Below are 24,499 nucleotides of genomic sequence, written 5' to 3'. Positions count from 1 at the left end.
AAGCCAGCAACAAGCAGCTCCTGCCAGCTTTCAAGCTGTTGGTCCTGCTCTTCGAGTCCTCCAACTTAATGTTGAGGGGCTGTCCTTTGCCAAACGCGTTCTTATTGGTCAATTGGCGATTCAGCATCAGGCAGATGTTATCTGCCTACAAGAAACACATATAGCAGTCGATGAAGCTGTTCGATTCACCATCAGTGGATTCGATTTAATATGCTATAATCTCCATCCTAAACGTGGTCGAGCCATCTACGCCAAATCGTGTCTTGCGGACGTTTATCATACGGCCTCTTCGACCTTCTACGACTCCATTACTATTGGAACTATTCAGCTCATCAACATATATAAGCCTTCCAGTGCCTCATGGGATAATGAGGTCCTGCCTAGCCCGAATCACCCAGCCATTTACGTTGGAGACTTTAATAGTCATCGCCAAGACTGGGGATATTCCTCCACTCGTGCTGACGGCTCTATCTTAGCCGACTGGGCTTCAGCGAATGACCTCTCCCTATTATACGATCCCAAACAGCCGGGCTCTTTTCACAGTGCTAGATGGAATAAAGACTCGTCACCCGACCTGTGCTGGATTAGCACAGTCAACGGCCAAGCCTTTCCCGCTACGAGACAAGTTCTCAAGATCTTCCTGCACAGTCATCACCGCCCAGCTATCATCCACATTGGTCTCCAGCTCCCACTGATTCTGTGCTCGGAGAAACTAAGATGGAACTTTCGGAAAGCAAACTGGTGTCTGTTCAGTGATCTTACCAACAAATCTATTCCTGCAATTCCAATTAACTCTATCCCCTCTGAAGATTCCTACAGGCGCTTCCGCCAAGCCATCTTCAAAGCAGCTTCCCAAGCCATTCCTCGTGGGAGACGTGCTAACTATACGCCTTGTCTTGATGCTGAATGCGAGCAACTACTAAAGCAGTATGATGAGTCGGGCGACCCAGATGTGGCTGACCATCTCATTGCCTCCCTGGATGCAGCACGCCAAGCCCGCTGGCAACAACTCACGGAAAGTCTGAACTTCACCCACTCAAGTAGGAAGGCCTGGAAGCTTCTTCACAGACTGGGTGCCGGTAGCCAACCCCCTCCCATCTCCCATCCTCCCGTATCTCCAAACTCAGTGGCCAGTCACCTAACTCAAGTTGGACGTGCTAAGATCGACCCAGTCTGGAAAAGAGAAATTTCCCACGAGTGGTCATCCCACTTCCGGTTATCTTGTCCATCTCCAAAACTCTCTCCCTTTACACTGTCTGAACTGGAAGACACTTTGAAGAGGGTTAAACTGGGAATAGCTGCTGGCTATGATAACATCACCCCAGAACTCATTCTTAACCTGGGCCCCACGGCAAAGAAGTGGCTCGCTTCATTCCTGTCCCACATCTTGGAATCTGAGTCTGTGCCCAAAGTTTGGCGTCGTGCGAAGATTATAGCGGTTTTGAAACCAAAGACCCAACACTGGCCGCCAGCTATAGACCAATTTCTCTCCTCTCTGTGTGTTACAAACTCCTTGAGAGGCTGCTTCTGTCACGTATTTCTCATCTTACAGAGAAATTCCTATCTGGAAACCAGCCCAGGCTGGTTTCCGCCCAGGAAGATCTACCTGTGAACAAGCCCTGGCCCTCTCCACTTACATTGAAAATGGATTCCAGAAGAATTTAAAGACGGGTGCTGTCTTTGTTGATCTCACAGCAGCCTATGACACGGTCTGGCACCATGGTCTCCTAGTCAAGATCTCAAGATGCCTGCCTCCATGGGTGGCCAACACTATATCGTTTCTTCTCCAAAACAGAAGATTCCGGGTACATCTGGGTGACAAGTCTAGCAGATTTAGACTTGTCTCAAGTGGCCTCCCCCAGGGCTCTGTTCTGGCTCCTACGCTATTTAATATTTACATCAATGACCTCCCAGAAACTTCTTCAAGGAAGTTCATCTACGCCGATGACATCTGATGTGCAACTCAGGCATCAAAGTTCGACATCCTCGAGGAAACACTCACGAAAGACATGTCAGACCAGTAGTATATATTGAATAAGTACTACTTCAGGCAGTATGTTACATGCTATATGCTGTATTTTGTGTTAGGGCTTTACACAGGCAGGGTGGCTTAAACAACAATCACTTACTTTCTCATAGTTCTAGAGGCTAGAAATCCAAGACTAAGGTATTGGCATCTTCGCTTTCTTCCCAGACCTCTCTCCTTTGCTTGTGCTTGTGGACTGTAAACTTCCTCACTATGTTCTCACCTGCAGCACTGCTTCCCCACTGGTGAAGCTTCCTCTGCAGGTGAGGACTGGGGACTTGAACCAGAGTCCTGGTGCATGGGAACATGTAAACTCTAGCACATGTGCTACCGTTTGAGCCCCATTGTGTGTCTGAATACCTGTTTCTTGGAAGAATGACAGCCGGGCTAGATTCGGACCTCTCATGACCTGATTTTACCTTAACTGCCTCTCTAAAGGCTCTACTAATATAGTCACATTCTGAGATACTGAGGCATATATGAATTTTGGAAAGGGGGGTAGCACATTTAACTTATTATCAATTAAGTGTAGAGACAAGCGGCAGTCTCTACTGTCTAGAAACCTACTATTTCCAAAGTGACAGATTCACTTATCTTTCGATTGGTAATATAGCAGGGATTATTCTGGCATGGGGGTGGAAGTCATGGCTTTTGTCTTGAGGTGGCAGCACATGACTGTAATGCAGCTTCATGAGGCCTGTGTTAGTGATAGGTCCACGGTGTGAGTGGAGTGGAGAGGAGAGTGCTGCCCGCAGATGGGCAGATCAGCAAGTCCATCCATTCATTCTAAACTCAGGCTGGAGAAACAAACACCTGTGGAGGAGTGGCGGGAGGTCAGCTCACTCCTCTGCTAAAGGAAGCTCTGTTTACTGAGCATCCATTTATTAAACCCTATCTGTGTGTGCGACAAAACCCGCAGGCAAATGAATGCCACAATACATTTCCTACCTTTTGATTCTATGTAAGGATGTTAGAGTTAACTCTCGAGATAATGAGGAACCATTGGATGGTTGAGACAGAAAGTGATAGGGTTTGATTTGCATCTAACAGTGTAGTGTCAGTTTGGGGGGGAGAAGTGAAGGGGCTCAGGAGCTGAAAGTTGAAAAGCTGATTAAAAGAGTCCTAAGTGACGGGCAGAAATCTGGAATGTTTCCCAGTTTCTCCCCCTGGGTTTTAAGGAACCTGAGAAGTCAGCCAGTGGAGGAGCAGGGCTATAGACAGCAGGCCAGGTGTGACTCGCAGTCACTTCTGCTGTAACCCCAGTCCTAGACATGAGAAGACAGTTGAGCAGAATTTCTGCGTTGTTGGTGTCACTGGACAGCAGCGAAAGAGATCCCACACAGCACAGCGATTGGGAAGAGGGAAATCCAGGAGGAGCTTTCTCGAGGAACACTGACCCGAGTGCTCACTTACTGGTCCTTCGACACCCTCCTCCCCTCCCCAAACACATTACCTCTACTGGCCACATGCACACTACTTCTTTTAAAACCAGTCCTGTTGAGGCATATGTATAAGAAAACTTTACAAAATGTTCAAAAAACTGCTTAGATCTTTTTATACTTACCCTTTGTTGTGTTGCGTCGCGGGAGACAGAGGGGAGACCGGAGCGGGAACACAAATCTTTATTCACGTGGGCACCCCAGAAATGGCCACGTGGAGCTAGCAAAACGGCCGCCTCCCACTATGTGCAGCAGCCCTTCTCTGAGTCACGTCGCCGAAGCCGAAGCGAGGAAAAAGGCAAGAGAGAGAAAGACAGGAGGGCTTTTATGGGAGAGATTCTGGAAGGGGCAAGTCGGGACGGGATTGGCGAGAAAAGGGGGTGGAGAAGACGGCACTGTGGGAAGCTCGGGCTTCAGCTCTTCAGCTCAGGCGGGGATGCCCTGAGGGCGTCTGCACAATTACCCAGCACCCTTTAAGTAATGCTGAGTGACACATATTTGGAATTCTCTTCTGGTTCTAAAGTAACCCCCATATCCTGGAATCTTAGTGTTACATAACTGAATGAATGTCTCCCCTCCCCAGCTGTTATATATCCATGACCTAAGCTGATTGAGATCGTGATCTGTATAGAAATCTGGTGTGGGGTACGTTCTGTGCAGGGCCTTTGAATTGTTCTCTTCTTAGATTTTATCTTATTTATTTTTAATCTGAGCATGGCTCAGCTATGGCTTATGGTGGTGCTAGGGACTGAACCTGGGACCTCAGGCCTTGGGCATGAAAATCTTCTCACATGATCATTATGCTGTCTTACCAACCTCTTGTTAGACTTCAACTGAAGAGACCCTAGATGTATAATAGACACAGACCAGCAATATGCAGACATACAAGACTGTAAGCACAAGAAACCGTCCCTTTCCTCGTGTCAGTGAGTTATTTTATGGAGATCACAATGCAGGTTACATAATGGGGGAGAAGAGATGAAGTGTTTATCAGTGGTAAAGATCTCTAGTCGGTTTCTAGTTGGCAAGAGCTGTGAGCTGATGAAAGAGCTCACTTGTATACTGTGCTACTTTGCCATGTACACGACCTAGGTTCAAATCCAGCCCCCAGCCTGTGAAAGACCCCACTGATGTTGGTCTCTCCCACTGCCTGTCTCCAGCTAAAACAAAAACAAAAAACAAATAAGAAAACTTCTCCTGGGAGTCCTCTCTGTTTGCTTGTAAGTCTTAGTATAGATTTATCTGATATCTTTCTTTCACTGACTTTTGTGTGTCTGAGAAGGCAAAATAATGACACTCACAACCTAGTAAATAGCGTTCTTTTCTTTAATAAGTTTTGTCCTTGAAATGTTAATCTTTCTTAACAGTTTGAAAAAGCTTAATCGGTATAGTTCTGTTCACTAAAATATCAAAGAAACACTGTCACAAAAATCATTTAGCAGTGATTCCAGTAATCTCTGTAGATACTGATGTGTCTTAACTTTTTTAATATTCATTTATTTATTTTTATTTTCCCTTTCGTTGCCCTTGTTTTTTGTTGCTGTTGTTACTGATGTTATTGTTGTTGGATAGGACAGAGAGAAATGGAGAGAGGAGGGGAAGACAGGGGGAGAGAAAGATAGACACCTGCAGACCTGCTTCACCGCCTGTGAAGCGACTCCCCTGCAGGTGGGGAGCTGGGGGCTCGAACCGAGATCCTCACGTCGATTCCTGCGCTTAACCCACTGCACTACCATCCAACTCCCTTAATTTATGTTTTTATGTCCATAACTGCTTTTGTCTTAGCAGTGTCCTTATAGCCTGCAAAGCCTAAGATACTTACCCTCTGTTCCTATGGGGGGGGGGGGGAGGCTAATTCCTGGTCTAAATAACCAAATAAAGTGAGAAATCTACTTTATGGGAGTGACGCACTGCTAGTCATAGCTCTTTGATAAGACACTGACTTTGCGTAGAAAGAGAATAGGTTCCACGCAAAGCGTGAAGAAGACAGACCGCATAGGACCAGACAGAGGGGCTGGAGCTGTCGCCTGCCAAAGCAGATTCCAGGACCGAGAATAAAACGTATCTGGGTGATTGTCTCCAGTGTGTGTGTGTGTGTCGCTCGCTCGCTCGCTTGTACTGTTCAGTTCTGACCTGCGGTGCTGGTGGGAATTCAGCTGAGGACCTGGGAACTACAGACATGAAAGTCTTATTGTATAATCACTGTGATGTTGCTTTAGCCCTGAGATGATTACTTTTTTAAAATTATTTTTTCCTTATTATTATCTTTATTGGGTAGAAACAGCCAGAAATTGACAGGGAAGGGGGAGATAGAGAGAGAAACACAGAGACACCTGCAGCACTGCTTCACCACTTGTGAGGCTCTCCCCCTGCAAGTGGGGACTGGGGGCTTGAACCCAGGCCCTTGCACACTGTAATATGTGCACTCAACCAGGTGCACCACTGCCCAGCCCCTAGATGATTACTTCTTTTTTTTTTAATATTTTATTTATTTATTCCCTTTTGTTGCCCTTGTTGTTTTATTGTTGTAGTTATTATTATTGTTGTTGTTGTTGGATAGGACAGAGAGAAATGGAGAGAGGAGGGGAAGACAGAGAGGAGGAGAGAAAGATAGACACCTGCAGACCTGCTTCACCGCCTGTGAAGCGACTCCCCTGCAGTTGGGGAGCCGGGGTTCGAACCGGGATCCTTATGCTGGTCCTTGTGCTTTGCGCCACCTGCGCTTAACCCGCTGCGCTACAGCCTTACTCCCAGATGATTACTTCTTAATCACCACTCACAGCAATTCTGAAAAGTTACAACTATGTAAAATATATTAAAAATCCATAAAACAGACACACAGAAAAGGGCAAGGGCACATAGAAAAAATTTATGATTAAATTCGAAGCTTTTTTTTGACCTAACACCCACAGCTAACATGCAGGTGGACAAAAAGTATTGTCTGGGGAGATTGTGTTAGAATTGAAAGACTAGAAAGTTAGATCAGGGAAGAGTGTAGCTCCAAATATAGGAAAAGTATATGAATATTAACTGTAAATGTCCTCGATTTGATCTGGGAAATTTGAAGCTTTTTTTTTTTAATAGTTGTTGTGGTTATCGTTGTTATTGATGTTGTCATTGTTGGATAGGACAGAGAGAAATGGAGAGAGGAGAGGAGGACAGAGGGGGAGAGAAAGACAGACACCTACTGACCTGCTTCACCACCTTTGAAGTGACTCCTCTGCAGGTGGGGAGCCGGGGGCTTGAACTGGGATCCTTACGCTGGTCCTTGCACTTTGCGCCACGTGCGCTCAACCTGCTGCGCTACCACCCGACCCCCCTAAACTTGAAGTTTGAAGACCTCTCTCAAAATGAGAGCTAATACATAGAAAATCCGTCATAACACACAGCTGTAAAACAGAATAGATACATGATGGAGTGCCGCTCAGCTTAAAAACCGATGAAGCCATTTCCTTCGTGTCATCTTGGATGGACTTGAAGACAAAATGTTAGGTGGGGTAAGCCAAAAAGAGAGAGAAATACCGAACAATCTCACATACAGGCAGGACTTAAGAAACAGGGACAGGGAAGGAGAACAGAAACTTGGCCTGGATATGGTGTATCCCATCAAAGCAGTGGATTCTGGGGAGAGGAGGGGAAGGGCGACCTGAAGAGAACCTTTGGGTGCTGATGTGTAGTAAGAAAGGACCTAGGTTTTGGGGAGAGTGTGCTGCAGTTAACTTGTAACAACGTGCCAGTTACTGCACAGTAAACCACTAAAACACTCCCTTTATAAAAGTGAAGATAGAAAATTAGTAAAGATCTGAAACAACTTTGTCCATGAACATGAAACCAGTAAATAACATTTATAACGTACTTTTCCCCAACACAGCAGATATATATACTTTTTCCAAGTGTATTGTAGTATTTACCAAGACAGACTGTGTTTGGGTAAATAAAACAGATCTCAATAAAGAAAAAGCATTGAAGCCCTAAGTATATTCTCTTACCACAATGAAATTAAGCTAGAAATCAGCAAACGAAAGTGAACCTGAAGAAAGTGTTTGAACTTTAAACAACACGTTTCTTTTTTTTTTTTTAATTTTTTTAAAAATATTTATTTTATTTATTTATTCCCTTTTGTTGCCCTTGTTGTTTTTTTATTGTTGTAGTTATTATTGTTGTTGTCATTGTTGGATAGGACAGAGAGAAATGAAGAGAGGAGGGGAAAACAGAGAGGAGGAGAGAAAGATAGACACCTGCAGACCTGCTTCACCGCCCGTGAAGCGACTCCCCTGCAGGTGGGGAGCCAGGGTTCGAACCGGGATCCTTATGCCGGTCCTTGTGCTTTGCGCCACCTGCGCTTAACCCGCTGCGCTACAGCCCGACTCCCAAACAACACGTTTCTAAATGACCCTTTTCTAAAGAAATCAAGAGGAAATTTAAATGTCTTGAACTGAGTAAAATGAAAACATATCAAAATGCAAAAGACACAGCTGGTGTGTGGTGTTGGTAGTGGGGTTTGTAGCACTAAATACTTAAATTAGAAAAGAAGAATAGTCTCGAAGGAATGAACATAGTTTCCAGCTTGTGAAGTCAGAAATAAGGGGAACCCAGGGTAAGAGGAAGAATGGAAATATTACAGATTCGAGTATGTCATTGAAGGAGAACACAAACTTGGGAGTGGGCAGTGTGACATACTCAGTAGAGTGCATGTTACTATGTGATAAGACCTGAGTTCAAGCTCCTGGTCCCCACCTGCAGGGGGAGAAGCTGCATGAGTGGTAGGTAAAACAGGGTTACAGCTGTCTTCCTCTCATACAACAATCCCCTCCTTTTTTTTCTGTCTGTCGGGTGGGGTGGGGGGAGACCCTCAAGAGGTGGCTTCACCATGCACGCAATAATTTTGTTGGTAGAAAAATTAAAGCAAGAAATTTGAGAAATCCAGTACAACCAAGAGCTGTTCTCTTAGAAGGCCTGCAAAGAGAAATGTATGGCTAATCTTGGCGATTTCAGCACTCTTCTTTCAAAACTAGATAGAGCCTAGTACATCGAAAAATCACTAATTGTAAAATCAGTGGAACTGATCAAGATAATGAGGAGGTACAAATTACCAATAACAAGATGACACAAGTACATTTTCTACAGATTAAGAAAACAATAAAGAAATATTAGGAACATTTTAATGCCAATACACTTGGTTTAGTTAAATCAGACAAATTCATTGAAAGATGCACATGTCTCAGCTCATGAAATAAGAAATGGATTATATGACTAGGCGGTACTTCAGTAAATAAGTTGAGGTAATAGTTAAAAATTTAAGGCCAGGTGGGGAAATGACTCAGCTGGTAGAATGCAGGATTTGCGGTTTTTTTCCTTTTTTTTTTTAGAATATCCCCTTTTGTTGCACTTGTTTTATTATTGTCATCGTTATTGGATAGGACAGAGAGAAATGGAAAGAGGAGGGGAAGACAGAGGGGGGAGAGAAAGATAGACACCTGCAGACCTGCTTCACCACCTGTGAAGCGACTCCCCTGCAGGTGGGGAGCTGGGGGCTCGAACCGGGATCCTTATGCCAGTCCTTATGAGGATTGGTGTTTCTGAGGCTCCCAATACCACATGTGTGTACTGTCTTTTCTCTGTCTCAGGTGAAATTCTCATATAAATACATTCAAACAAATAAACAGAAAAACCAAGGAAAGGTCAGATTCTAGTGTCTTCCTTTATGCCTAATTTTACTAAACATTTAAGGAAGAAATAATGCATAGACTCTTCCAGAAAATTGAATTGTAGGGAATTCTTCCTGACCTAATGGATCAGCATTTCTCTGATAATAATGCCAAGAGAAGCTACAAGGAAAAATGGACCAGTATCTTTCATGAACATAATTTTTGGTAAATTATGATTAAGTTAAGTCTTATTTCAGGAAACTAATAATTCATTGTACCAACAGATAAAGGAAAAAAAGATGATTATTTCAAATCAATGCAGGAAGGCATTTGATAAAATCCAATCTCTTTTCCTGATTAAAAACTGTCAGTAAGCTAGAATTAGAAAGGACCATCTCACTGTCACCACAGACATCAACAAGAAACCTACAGTTCACATTGGGAAATGTTCACTTTTTTCTCTAAAACTACTTCCTCCTCCTGCTCCTCCTCCTCCTCCCATGACTAGTGCAACCACCCAACATTAAAATGAAGGCTGCGGCTAGTTTAGTAAGGTAAGAAAAAGAAAGCACAGGCATTCCGTTTGAAAAGGAAGAAGTGAAGCCACATTTTTAGACAGCAAGGTATCTCGTAAGAGAATGCCATGGACTCTACAAAGACTTTATTGGGAATGCTAAGTTCAGTGACGTTGAAGGATACAAGCTTAGTAAAACTGATTAGAAAAACTGTCTATGAACAACAGGCAGTAGGATAGTAGAAGTCTAAATTATTCACAGAATGTGAAAAAACATGAAATATGAATCAGTCTGACAAAAGACAAGGAAGACTTGTACATTAAAAACAGTACATTTTTGCTGAGAAAGTGTGAAGACCTAGATAAATGGAGAATAGTTGGTGTATATGCACTGGAGATGACATCATGGGAATGTTAGTTCTCCCCAAACTGAACCACAGACTCAACATTATCCCGATCAGAATTCACATCACATTTTATAGAGCTTGACAAGCTGATTTGAATGCCCATTTGAAAATGAAAAAGACGTTGGGTAGTGAAAACAGCCTTGAAAAAGAGAGTAATGGGGGGCATGGGCTGAAGGGGGGCAGCCATTAAAACACACTTTGCACCAAGCTCTCCGCCTTCACGAGCGGTGAGATAATGCTACAACTCTTTTCTCTCTCCCCCTCTTCCCCTCTCTGTTTCTGTCATAAAAAAGGAAGGCAGAGGGAGTCGGGCGGTGGCGCAGTGGGTTAAGCACACGTGGCGCAAAGCACAGGGACTGGCTTAAGGATCCCGGTTCGAGCCCCCGGCTCCCCACGTGCAGGGGAGTCGCTTCACAGGCAGTGAAGCAGGTCTGCAGGTGTCTGTCTTTCTCTCCCCCTCTCTGTCTTCCCCTCCTCTCTCCATTTCTCTCTGTCCTATCCAACAACAAAGCAACGTCAACAATGGCAATAATAACCGCAACGAGGCTGCAACAACTAGGGCAACAAAAAGGGGGAAAATGGCCTCCAGGAGCGATGGATTTATGGTGCAGGCACCGAGCCCAGCAATAACCCTGGAGGGAAAAAAAAAAAAAACAATGATTAAGAAAGATGTCAGGAGGAGATAGCTATGCAAAGGGGTAACTCTCCAGCTGAGTAAGTAGAACACAGCTGAGACAATCTTCTCCTTCCCCTCAGCAGAGAAGACTTTCTGCTAAAACGAATCAATATGACCATGGCCAGTGAATCCCCTATCCCACCTGCGGGAAGGGTCCATCTGAGCAAGCCCCGCTGATAAGCAAGACAAAGTGTGCTCTCTTTGTGTGGAAAAGAAAAAAGAACCTGGTCAGCTTGTTGTGAGTTACTCGGGAAAGTTGACAACTGGATAAAGGGGCAGGTGCCACTGTGCTCAGGGCTCTGGGCCCTGTTTTCTTAGTGTCTACACACTAAGTTTTAGGGAAACACAACTTCTGAGTGAGATGATTCCATATTCATCCTTCTCTTTCTGACTCATTGGTGAGAGTATTTTACAGATACCTGCCTTCTTTTTTTTTTTTTCCCCTCCAGGGTTATTGCTGGGCTCGGTGCCTGCACCATGAATCCACCGCTCCTGGAGGCCATTTTCCCCCTTTTTGTTGCCCTAATTGTTGCAGCCTCGTTGCGGTTATTATTGCCATTGTTGACGTTGCTTTGTTGTTGGATAGGACAGAGAGAAATGGAGAGAGGAGGGGAAGACAGAGAGGGGGAGAGAAAGATAGACACCTGCAGACCTGCTTCACCACCTGTGAAGTGACTCCCCTGCAGGTGGGGAGCCGGGGGCTCGAACCGGGATCCTTACACCGGTCCCTGCGCATTGCGCCACGTGCGCTTAACCCACTGCGCCACCGCCCGACCCCCGATCATTGTTTTTATTTTTGCATTTTTATGATCAGCTCCTCCTCCTCTCCCCCCCCCCCCGCAGTTTCTATGTTTTTAAAAATCCTAGGAACTACTTATTTTTGATACCTTCTGTCCCACTTTATTATCAGATTTGTCAGTGAGATCACATTTCAGATCTGTAGTATTCTCTTACTCCACCATTGCTACCCCTTTTTAAGTTGCTCCGCTCTTTCACTAGAAAAATAACGCCTTGGGAAGTCCGGCGGTAGCGCAGCGGGTTAAGCGCACGTGGCGCAAAGCACGAGGACCGGCCCAAGGATCCCGGTTCCAGCCCCTGGCTCCCCACCTGCAGGGGAGTCGCTTCACAAACAATGAAGCAGGTCTGCAGGTGTCTGTCTTTCTGTCCCCCTCTGTCTTCCCCTCCTTTCTCTATTTCTCTCTGTCTTATCCAACAACAATATCTCTAACAACAATAATAACTACAATAATAAAAAAGAGCAACAAAAAGGAAAATAGATAAATCTTAAAAAAAGAAGAACCTTTCAGCTATGCTCTCTGGTTGTCGTCTCCACACAATCTTTACTCCAAATAACAGAAATGATCTTTTTAAAAAATTTATTTATTGGATAGAGACAGCCAGAAATTAAGAGGGAAGGGGGTGATAGAGAAAGAGAGAAACAGAGAAATACCTGCAGCCCTGCTTCACCACTCACAAAACTTTCCACCTGCAGGTGGGGACCGGGGGCTCAAACCCGGGTTCTTGTGCATTGTAATAAGTGCGCTCAACCAGGTGCACCACCACCCGGCACCTCAGAAATGATCTTTTGAGGATGTTAGTTGGAGCTATTTCACTTTCCCACTCAGGTCTTTTAACTGGCATCTAGGCCACAATGTGAACTGGAATGCCGCCAGTCAGACTCATCTCTGCACAGGCCAATTTGCATCTTCTTGGAATCACCACCGTTATTTTACTTCAGAACTTTTCATACGATATTTTCCAGACCTGCAGAGGTTCCCCCCTCCCTCTCAGGGGCCTTGGTTCTGGAAGCTACTTTGGTATGTGACAGCTGCAGTTCTCCTTTGTTTGGTCCTATGTGGTATATCTTCACGTCTCCATCTAAAAGCTACGTCTGCAGAGGGACCTTTCGGGATGGCTTCAGTCTGATTGGGCGCCCACATCAGTACCCTGTAGCTTTTTGTTGCCGTTATTACGCAGGGAATTTTGGGAGGCAGGGAAGAATGGGGGAGATGTTTATGTGTGTGCACATAAATTGCTGTTCCTGAAGGATCCTGGAAAGTAGAGCCTGCTTTGTTCACTGCTGTGTAGGCATCACATGGCTCAGTTCCTGGTATAGTTGACAGTATTCATTGAAAAATGAAGACAATGTATTCGTAGGAAATACATGAGTGGTTGCCTAGCTTATGTAAAAATGTCATAGTGAACGTGCTTGGTTTTCTTTCTTGCTCTTTTTTCTTTTGTTTTTAATTTTTTTAAAAGCTTTTTAAAATATTTATTATTTATTCCCTTTTGTTGCCTTTGTTGTTTTATTGTTGTAGTTATTATTGATGCCGTTGTTACTGGATAGGACAGAGAGAAATGGAGAGAAGAGGGAAAGACAGAGAGGGGGAGAGAAAGACAGACACCTGCAGACCTGCTTAACCACTTGTGAAGCGACTCCCCTGCAGGTGGGGAGCCGGGGGCTTGAACTGGGATCCTTCCGCTGGTCCTTGTGCTTTTGTGCCACATGCACTTAACCCGCTGCCCTATCGCCCAACTCAGTTTTTAATTTCTTTATTGGCGATTAATGTTTTACATTCCACAGTAAATACGATCGTTTGTACATGCATAACATTTCTCAGTTTTCCACATAAAAATACAACTGCCACTAGGTCCACTGTCATCTTTTTTGGTCCTGTATTCCCCCCACCCACCCCAGAGTCTCTTACTTTGGTGCAGTACACCAACTCCAGTTCAGGTTCTACTTGTGTTTTCTCTTCTGATCTTGTTTTTCAACTTCTGCCTGAGAGTGAGACCATCCCATATTCATCCTTCTCTTTCTGACTTATTTCACTTAACATGATTTCTTCAAGCTCCATCCAAGATGTGTTGAAAACGGTGAACTCACCATTTTTAGTGGCTGAGTAGTATTCCATTGTGTGTGTGTGTGTGTGTGTGTGTGTGTGTGTGTGTGTGTGTGTGTGTATGGCCTCCAGGTTATCGCTGAGGCTCGGTGCCTGCACTACGAATCCACTGCTCCTGGAGGCCATTTTTCCCATTTTGTTGCCCTTGTTGTTGTTACTGTTATTGTTGCCATTGCTGCTGTTGTTGGATAGGACAGAGAGAAATCGAGAGAGATGGGGAAGACAGAGAGGGAGAGAGAAAGACAGACACCTGCAGACCTGCTTCACGACTTACGAAGTGGCCCCCCCCTTCTGCAGGGCGGAGCCAAGGGCTTGAACTGGGATCCTTGTGCCAATCCTTGCACTTTGCAGCATGTGCATTTAACCCGCTGCGCTAGCACTGGCCTCCTGGTTTTTGTTTTTTTTTTTAAATACGAAGCATGATAAGCATTTCTGTTTTTACTTTTTTGTATTTATGCAGAGATTTAAAGGCAGATGTAATTTTGACTTAGGGTTCTAGTTCTTTATGTTACTACAAAATAAAAGTGACCTTGCTGCCCCTGTTTACATTGTATTGTTTATGACTATTGTTCAGGACTTCTGGATAAGTATAGAGTTTTTTTAGCACCTATTTTATTTTACTTATTTTTAATGTTTTTTTGTTGGAGTTCTTGTTTTTAATTTCTTTATTGGGGAATTAATGTTTTACATTCGACAGTAAATACAATAATTTGTACATGCATAACATTTCCCTGTGAAGTCACCATTTTTAATAGCTGAGTAATATATATATATACCACAACTTGCTCAGCCACTCATCTGTTGTTGGACACCTGGGTTGCTTCCAGGTTTTGGCTATTACTAATTGCGCTGCCAAGAACATATGTGTACACAGATCTTTTTGGATGGGTGTGTTGGGTTCCTTAGGATATATCCCTAGGAGAGGAATTGCAGGATCATAGGGTAGGTCCATTTCTAGCCTTCTAAGAGTTCTCCGGACTGTTCTCCACAGAGGTTGGACCAATTGACATTCCCACCAGCAGTGCAGGAGGGTTCCTTTGACCCCACAACCTCTCCAGCGTTTGTAGCTGTTACCTTTTCTGATGTATGACATTCTCACAGGAGTGAAGTGGTATCTCGTTGTTGTCTTTATTTGCATTTCTCTGACAATCAAAGACTTGGAACATTTTTTCATGTGTTTCTCAGGTTTGTGTATCTCTTCTGTGTTCTGTGGTGAATATTCTGTCCATGGCCTCTCCTCATTTTTGGATGGAGTCATTTGTTTTCTTTTCTTTTCTTTCTTTTTTTTTATTTCTTTATTGGGGACTTAATGTTTTACATTCGACAGTAAATACAATAGTTTCTACATGCATAACATTTGCAAGAACTAAACAGACAGGTTTTTTTTTTTTTTTTTTAACCAGAGCACTGCTCAGCTCTGGCTTATGGTGGTACAGGGGATAGAACCTGGGACTTTGAAGCCTCAGGCATGGGAGTCTCTTTGCATAACCATTATGCTATCTACCCTTTGCCCTCATTTGTTTTCTTGTGGTTGAGTCTGGCAAGCTCTTTATATATGTTGGTTATTAAACTCTTGTCTGATGTATGGCATGTAAGATCTTCTCCCATTCTGTGAGGGGTCTCTTGGTTTGGGTAGTGGTTTCTTTTGCTGTGAAGAAGCTTTTTAATTTGATGTAGTCCCATAGGTTTATACTTGCCTTAGTCTTCTTTGTAATTGGATTCATTTCATTGAAGATGTCTTTAAAATTTATGCGGAAAAGAATTTTGCCAATATTTTTCTCTAAGTATCTGATAGTTTCTGGTCTAACATCCAAGTCCTTGATCCACTTGGAATTTACTTTTGTATTTGGTGAAATACAGTGATTCAGTTTCATTCTTCTGCATGTTTCAACCCATTGTTTCCAACACCATTTGTTGAAGAGACTCTGCTTTCCCCATTTAATAGTCTGGGAATCTTTGTCAAAGATTAGATGTCCACAGGTGTGGCGGCTTACTTCTGGGCTCTCAATTCTATTCCACTGGTCAGTGTGTCTATTCATGTTCCAGTACCAAGAAGTTTTGATGACAGTGGCCCTATAATACAATTTGAGATCTGGGAGTGTGATGCCTCCAGTTCTGTTCTTTCTTCTCAAGATTGTTTTGGCAATTCTTGGTCTTTTCTGGTTCCAGATAAACATTTGTAGCATTTGTTCTATTCTCCTAAAAAATGTGGTTGTAATCTTGATGGGGATAGCATTAAATCTGTATATGGCTTTGGGTAGTATATTCATTTTGATGATGTTAATTCTTCCAACCCATGAACACGGAATGTCTTTCACTTCTTTGTGTTTTTCTCAATTTCCTTGAGTAGTGACTCATAATTTTCAGTATACAATAAATAAATAAAAATTATTTTTTTAAAAAAGTACATTCTTAAAGAATTAGCATGTTGATTGAGTGGGTTGCTATATTTTTCTCCATCATCCATCATTTAAATAGACCTATTTCTCCTGTAGAAAAAAAATCAGTTTTTATTCAGTTTAAATGTTTGCATTACATTTAAAAAAATTAACTTATTAATGAGAGCGCAAACACCATAGCATCTCTCTGGCACATGTGAGACCAGGGATCAAATTTAAGTCCTCCCGTTTGTAAGCCTGCACTGTAGCCACTTTGCCACCTCTGAGCTCCCCAGTGCACTTTGATTTCTTTGGTAAAGTTACATTTTGTTAGTGGGTTTCTTTTGTATCCTAAATGTACACTGTTGGTTTTTTTAACAGATAAAATCATTAGGCACCGGGCTTGTACCCTGAAGGATACTGCACATGCCATCATAGCAGCTGAATTGGATCCAGAATTCAATAAACTTTGTGAAGAAATTAAGGAAGCAAGGATCAAAAGAGGTGAGCTATGGAATAAACCTACTGAACTCCACAGGCCACTGAATGTGTGCTGAGGTAGACTTGACTTCGTTTCTGATGCAAATACATTTTATGCAAATTCTTAAAGATATATATATTTAAACTTTTGCCTCCTGTGGGAGTTTTAGTCTGATAGTACAAATCACAAAATATGTGCTGCTCAGTGAGACTCATCTTGCGGTATGTTGTCAGTGATTTCAGTTCTCAGGGGATTTAGATAGACTTCTCCAATATAAAGAGGCTTTATTTTATCAGTTCACACCCAACTGTTCGTGCTTTAATAAAAGCCTTTAGGATACTGCTGTGCTCCCAGTTGGAGTTCTTGTGCAGCTTTTTTTTTTTTTTACTATAAACATGGAATAAACTAAGTGTTTGCCGAATTAATACATAGTTCTTGAGGAATTAAGAGTAAATGGATGTGTGTTTGTGTGTGTATAGGGGGCAGGGAGGGAGAGAATGGGGGCATGGGGAGGGAGGGAGGGAGAGAGGGAGGGAGGGAGAGGAGAGAGAGAAACCAATTTTTTTTTTTGCCTCCAGGGTTATTGCTGGGGCTCAGTGACTACACTACAAATCCACTGCTCCTGGAGGCCATTTTTTCCCATTTTGTTGCCCTTGTTGTTGTCATTATTATTGTTGTTGCCATTGATGTTGTTAAGGCAGAAACAAATTGAGAGAGGAGGGGAGACACTGGGGAAGAGAAAGATAAACATTTGCAGCCCCACTTCACTGTTCCCGCTGGTGGGGAGCCGGGGTCTCGAACTGAGATCCTTACGCCGGTCTTTGCGCTCTACGGCATGTGCGCTTAATCCACTGCGCTACCGCTCCCGCTCGACCCCCAAACCAAATCTTAATAGCACAAAGGAGAGAGACCTCTTGTAGGGAGGGAACCGAGTAGAGCAGAAGGGAGGCAGTGGCAGAGAAGGAGGCCTTACTGTTACCATAGCATACAATAGCAGGTGTGAAGGCACATCAATATGAAATAACATCTGTGTTAGAAAATGTGCAGATGATTTTGGTGTTGCTAAAAATGGTGGCAAGTTAGGTGTGCAGGTGAACAGAAAGCTCAAACAGTGAGCTGGTTCCATGTTATAGTAGTTGTGAAGAAGCTTTTCTTCTGTGCTTTTCAGAGGCCTTCCTTGTGCATCTAACCTGTATGGTCTCTAGTCACCGTAGCTTTGGAGTCCTTGGCCTTCTGTTGTTTTTATTTTTAGTGGGTCTCTCCTTACTTTGAATAAAGTGCAGAGAATATCTTGTCCATAGGTCTACTGCGTGTCTAGAGTTGTGTCTAGTATGCAATAGTTTTTCTGTAACATTTGAATGACTCTATGCATTGCTAAAGAACTTGGACCTTATCCTTATCCTATAGGCCCGAATGAATCTGAGAACAGGGTTGTGAAACCTGCATTTTAACAAGCAATTCTAGTAGGTCTTGTGCGTTAAGGTTCTCAACTCATTGCCATGATCAGGAGTCACTGGGGGATTTAAACAGTGGGATGAATTGATCAATTTGCTTTCGTAGCAGGTATATCTTTTTTTTTTTTAAAGATTTTATTTATTTATGAGAAAGATAGGAGGAGAGAGAAAGAACCAGACATTACTCTGGCACATGTGCTGCCGGGGATCGAACTCAAGACCTCGTGCTTGATAGTCCAAAGCTTTATCACTGCGCCACTTCCCGGACCACCGTAGCAGGTATATCTTAATAGGAAAGAATAGGAAAACAAGGGGCCCAGCAGTAGCACATCAAGTTAAGTGCACATAGTACAGAGCATAAGGACCCATCAGGGATCCTGGTTCAAGCCCCTGCTCCCCACCTGCAGGAGGGTGGCTTCACAAGCGGTGAAGTAGTTCTGGGGGTGTCTGTCCTACTCTTTCCCCTCTCTGTCTTCCCCATCACTCTCAATGTCTCTCTGTCCTGTCCATAAAATGGCCACCAGGAACAGTAGTGCGGGCTCTGAGCTCCAGCAATATAATCCTGGAGGCAAGACAAAAAAAAAAAAAAAGAATAGAAAAATGAGAACTCAACTGGAAAGCTTTTGGAGCAGTTTTGGAAAAGTTTGGCAGTTTCTGAAATGTCAGTATGTATCATATAACCCCAAGATTGTAATCCTGAAAGCAAACCTAAGAAAAATTGAAAACTTGCACACAGAAACACCTGCATGTTCATAGCAGCATCGGCCAGCACAACTGAAGCCCAGTTGTCTAAACACAAGTATAATAAGGGTCAGAGTCAGCCCCACCTTGTATGAGTCTAGTCGTATGAAATGTTCATGGAAGGTAAGTTTGTAATGAGTGAGGGTCGTTCTTAGTAAGATCTACGGGGGGGAAAGCAGCCTGGCTACAGCACACTGTGCACAGTCCCTGACAATGGGCCGGAGCAGTTCATGTAATGGGGCCAGGTGGCTCAGTAAGCACCCATTCTAACATGGCATAAAAAGCAGGACTTTCAGCTAGTATGTAATCCCACTGTCCCACAGTCAGACTGCTGGGAAATGTGTCTGCAAATTAAATTAACAACTAGCATAATACCTCTCTGGGGATTAAATGTAAGCATGGTCTGCTAGATTATTATTCTTTTGTTTATTTATTTATTTATTGGCCATTTTTTATTTAGTTTCTTTCCCATCTTGAAACAAAAGATACAGTTTTCATTCAAATTACAAAGTGTCCTAGCATAATTAATGACTTTAGAACTCACTTCTGTATTTCAGACTTTTATTTTTTTCACCTTGTTGGTTTATGTAGCTGGGCATATTTTAATAGGTGTGCTTATCTTCTGCTTGCAGGCTTATCAGCAACAACAGAACAAATAAATCCTCATGGTCCCGGAGCTCGAAAGACAGAAACTAGAGTTGAAGAGGCATTTCGGCACAAACAAAGAAATCCAGTGGCTGTCTGGCACAACTCTGCAAATAAGTGTGCATGTGAGTATTCGAGATGACGTTCCCCATCGTGGGGCCGGTCGAGAACGAGGCTGCTTTGCTAGGAGCTGGCTGCAGAAAGCAGAGCACGACTGTCTGCCCGCAGCTCTTTGAATCTCCAGCTCTCTTCTCAGAAAAAGTCCTCAGCGGCTAGTGGGGCGTGGCGCTGGATCAGCAATGTGCCTCTTCTGTATTAGCCGTCCGTTTCCGTCCCCATTCGGCTCCCAGTGTTATTCAATCAGTTTCTCATATTTTCAGTTTGGAGTTTGGGTGAGCCTGTGTGTGCTGCGCGTTTGGCACAACGTGAAGAGACCGCACCGACTGCCATGGAGGCTGGTTCCAAGAGTGCTCTCTTCCCACTGGCCTTGAATGTGAAAGAGGGGACTGTGTTCATTCTTTAGCCTGTCCTCTTGCTGATAAGTAGAATTCATGTGTGAGAAAATTCAAAGGTCTGAATGGTTCATTTGGTTCTGTGAAATTGATCAAAGCCATCCGGCCTAGTTTCCCCTCGGATCATGACCGGGATTATATAACACAGCATTTGAATTTGAATCTGGAAACCCTCTATATTCTCTATACCTGACACAAATAATTGCTCACAAAAACACGTTGACTATTGGTTTTAAGCAGCTTAAGTGCTTTTCGATTTTCAGATGCTACCTGACTCTGTCAATTCCAGTTTTGCTTTCTCCGACCAGTAGATGGCACATGTGGCTAATAGTTTGTACGGCTTTAATTTGCTTTATTGCATGTCTGTGCAGGAGAGTTACTTTCCTATGATCTGAGTTTGGACTTCTCACTCGAAGCACCTCTGAAAAGCAACTATAGGAAAGGTTAGCTCCCTAAATATGTGTTCCTGGCCACATGCCAGGTACTAGGGAGATACAGCAGTGGCTAAAACTAAGCAAAACGAAACAAGTGTTTTCTTGTGGAGCTTATGTACTTTGTCTTATTTTTACCAAAGTCATCATTATAAATAATTATATAAGCAGCAGGAAAACATCTGTACTTTTACCTCCTTCCCAATAATCACATCTTTCTGATTCCTATCCAGGATGAAAACACTGGAAGGAGGGGCCAAGCAGAGCGCGCCTGGCTAAGTGCACACGTTACAGGGCATGAGGACCCAGGTTCAAGCCCCTGGTCCCCACCTGTAGGGGGCAGGCTTCGCAAGTGGTGAAGCAGAGCTGCAGGTGTCTCTCTGTCTCTCCCCCTCCTTACCACCCCTCCCCTCTCAATTTCTCTCTGTCTCTATGCAATAATAAATAAATAAAATTATGTATCTATATTTTGCCTCCAGGGTTATCGCTGGGGCTCAGTGACTGCATCCTGGAATCTACTGCTCCTGGAGGCTATTTGTTCCCCCTTTTGTTGCCCTTGTTTATTGTTGTCATTGCTGCTGGACAGGACAGAGAGAAATCAAGAGAGGAGGGGAAGAAAGGGGGAGAGAAAAACAGACACCCGCAGACCTGTTTCACCACTTGTGAAGCAACTCCCGTGCAGGTGGGGAACCGGGGGCTCGAACCAGGATCCTTACGCTGGTCTTTGTGCTTTGCACCATGTGCGCTTAACCCGCTGCGCTACTGCCTGGCCTCCATAAAGATATATTTTAAAAAAACATTGGAAGGAGCTTGCTTCACTCGGGCTTCTAGTCTTTGCTTAGTGTACATGTCAAACCACTAGGCTCACTTTCGATAGAGCAGAATTCAGCCTCCCTTTTGGTCTAGCAGCGAGTACTGTGACTCTGATTTCATGGCACCTAGCAGAGCTTTTCTTTTTCCTTTTCAAGTTTTTTTTTTTTTTTTCCTTTCTTTCAACTTTATTTTTGATAGGACAGTTGAAGCTTCCTTCATGCCGGATGAGGATATGGGGCTTGAACCTGGGTCCTCGCACATGGTGATGTGTGTGCTATATAGAGAGAGGTGGGGGAGGAGGGAGAGCTAAAGAGTGGAGAGAAACCATAGCACTGTCTGTTATTAATGCCCCCCCACCACCATGCCGAGCATGATGCTCCCATGTCGTGCCAGGGACTCCCAACTCAAGTCCTCAGGCAGGATAAAGTGTACCTTCCATTGAGTCTCAATTATCTTCTAGATCCTTAGCTTGATTAATTTTTATTTTTATTTTTGAGAGAGAGCATGTGTGTGTGTGCAGTGCTTCACTATTTTATGCAGTGCCAGGGGTTAAGCCGTAGGGCCTTCTGTGCGCCCAAAGCATTCTTCCTGTCTATTGTTAAGCCAGCTTCCCATCCCTCTTGCCCCAGAGTCAATAGTTTAGCAGGAAAAGTAAAGTGGAACCTTTTATACTTTTGCTTATGTGGTTGGCATAAGCAAGGCCACGGGGTCAGAAATGACTTGTTAGCAAAAGCTGAGTAGCATCACCTTTTAAAGAAAGGTGACTTAGTTTTCATTTCTATTTTAATGTGTGCTGGATGATTTTTTTTTCATGTGGTTTACGAAATGCTTCTGAGTGCTTATCACTTTAGCCCGCATGCAGGTTTTTAGCAGTATAGAAATATCTTCAGTTAATCTGTAACTGATTTTCAAAAATAGAAACAGAAAAAAAGGAATGGGGAAATAGTTCTAATGACATTACAGTTGTGAAGGCACACACTGTTTTGAACCAGCGACTTGAATTTGGGAATTGATTTCAGAGACTTCTGGTAGATATACTCTTAGATTAGAAAGAGGAGTAATAATTATAGTCTAATTTGTCCATTTCCTGGAAATAGCTTGGTGTCTTTTATAGAGAGTGTAGGGATTAAAGATGAAAGACTTTAAAAGTATGGACATACACTATGCACCGTTGTTCGCACATTCTCATTAAGTGATGAAGTTTAAGGAGCAAGAATTGTCGTAAGGCCCCACGTCTTGTCTTTCCAGAGCAAATTTTAAGCTGTGGATGAAACTTTACACTTAGTGATCACATATTTGTATTCATCTTAACGTTTCCCAGGAAATTTTCCCAGGAAAATTTTGACATATTGAAAATATTTTTTATTTTTAAAAAGGACCAGAGGGTGGCACATGCAGTAAAGCACACACATTAGTTGCCCTGTGCAAGGACGACAGTCAAGGCACAGGACCCCAGCTGCAAGGGGAAGTTTCACACACAAGCAGTGAAAACCGTGCTCCAAGTGTCTGTCTGTCTCCCTCTCAGTTCCTCTTTGTTCTATTGGGGGGGGGGGCAGAGCAAAGGAAAGGGCTAAGCTGCTGGGAATGGTAGATTTTTTGTGTGTGCAGGCAACAAGCCCCAGTGATAATAACCCTGGTGGCAATAATAATGAAACTAGTTAAAAATAAAATTAACCTAGCGTACCAGTCAATGGCACCACCGGGTAGAATGCATGCACTCCTACGCTCTTGAACCCAGGTTCAAGCCCCCAGGCTCCACCTGCAGGGGAAAGCTTCATGACCAGCGAACATGCCCCGAGTTCTCTCTCCCTGTCTCCTCTGAATTTCTGTCAGGAAGAATAGGAAAAAATGGCCACCAGGGGCAGTAGAGTACAGACACTCAGCACCAGCACCAGAGAGAAACCCGGTAGCAAAATTTATAAAGATGATAAATGAGATTTAATATTTTCCTTCTTTTAAAATCTTTTTTAAAATAGTATTTATTTATTACTGGATAGAGGCAGGGATAAATTGAGAAAGGAGGGGGAGCTAGAGAGGGAGAGAGGCAGAGAGATACCTGCAGCCCTGCTTCACCACTTGTGAAGCTTTCTCCCTGCAGGTGGGGACCAGGGGCTTGAACTTGGCTCCTTGTGCACTGTAATGTGTGCACTTAACCAGGTGCGCCACCACCTGGCCCCACATTTTTCTTACTTTTTCTTAAAATCACCTTACTGGAATGTTAATGATTTACACTTCAGTTGTTGACACAGTCAACACTTCTTTTTATATCCATGAAAAAAATTTTTTATTTGGATGATTTCTAGTGGAATCATATTTAGAATTTGGGGTTAGACACCAGAAGAGATATGTCTCTAGCTTCACTAGTTTGCTTCAATAAAATGTATCAGTTTTGCCTGCGGAAGGCCCACTTTGCAAATACAAGTTTGACTTAGATAAGGAGCAAGGGGTAAGCTTTTATAGCCACATACCTTTGATGCATGCACAGAAAATTAGAGGCTCTCTAAAAAAATGCCTGGTATTGCCTTTATCTGTTCATTGGGTAGAGAGATTGGGAAGGAAGGAGGTGATAGACAGGAAATGAGACAGAGCGACACCTGCAGCTTGGCTTCACCACTCGCAAAGCTTTCCCCCTGCAGGTGGGAGCTGGGGGCTTGAACCCAGATCCTTGCACATTCTAACATGTGAGCTCAACCAGGTGAGCCACCACTTAGCCCTCAAAATGGCTACAAATGAAGCTCACAAATGAAGATGGTTCCTGGCATCTAAGGACATAGTTGCAAGAGCTGTTTTAGACCTATCTTTTTTTTTTTTAATTTTTTATTTAAGAAAGGATTAACGAACAAAACCATAAGGTAGGAGGGGTACAACTCCACACAATTCCCACCACCCAATCTCCTTAACCCACCCCCTCCCATGATAGCTTTCCCATTCTCTAGCCCTCTGGGAGCATGGACCCAGGGTCATTGAGGGTTGCAGAAGGTGGAAGGTCTGGCTTCTGTAATTGCTTCCCCGCTGAACATGGGCGTTGACTGGTCGGTCCATACTCCCAGCCTGCCTCTCTCTTTCCCTAGTAAGGTGTGTCTCTGGGGAAGTGGAGCTCCAGGACATATTGGTGGGGTCTTTAATCCAGGGAAGCCTGGCCAGCATCCTGGTGGCATCTGGAACTGTTTCCAGGAGATGTGGTCGGAGCTCAGCCGCTAGCGGCTTCTCAGTCCGCCATCTTCTTGCAGTCCTCTAGACCTATCTTTCCTCATGTTTGGTCGGATACCTTCAGGGTTTGTCGATGTTGTTATTGTCTAGTAGTCCTTGGTAGCCGAGGACTTAATTTGTCTCCATATTTTCAAAGAGCGGCTGTACAAGAAGCTGATCCTGCCAGTGGACTGTTTCTGGTAGGAGACTTCACAGTTGGCAAAACCGTCCACATTGCCTGC

The 24,499-nt window shown here is 43.7% G+C and overlaps 1 protein-coding gene across 4 annotated transcripts in view; it reads left to right on the top strand.

Annotated features, from left to right (window-relative positions):
* The window catches only part of ATAD2B (ATPase family AAA domain containing 2B), a 143,690-nt gene that overhangs the window by 107,182 nt on the left and 12,009 nt on the right, over positions 1-24,499 (top strand). For all 4 annotated transcript variants that reach the window (XM_060186643.1, XM_060186642.1, XM_060186645.1 and 1 more), the window contains exons 23-24: positions 16,373-16,495; positions 19,300-19,437. In XM_060186643.1, the coding sequence (XP_060042626.1) occupies positions 16,373-16,495; positions 19,300-19,437 (261 nt within the window). The remainder of the gene's footprint in view (positions 1-16,372; positions 16,496-19,299; positions 19,438-24,499) is intronic.

Source organism: Erinaceus europaeus, chromosome 3 (assembly GCF_950295315.1).
Source record: "Erinaceus europaeus chromosome 3, mEriEur2.1, whole genome shotgun sequence".
Lineage (NCBI taxonomy): Eukaryota > Metazoa > Chordata > Mammalia > Eulipotyphla > Erinaceidae > Erinaceus > Erinaceus europaeus.
The sequence above is the reverse complement of the archived record's forward strand: the minus strand, read 5'-3'. Positions and strand labels throughout refer to the sequence as shown.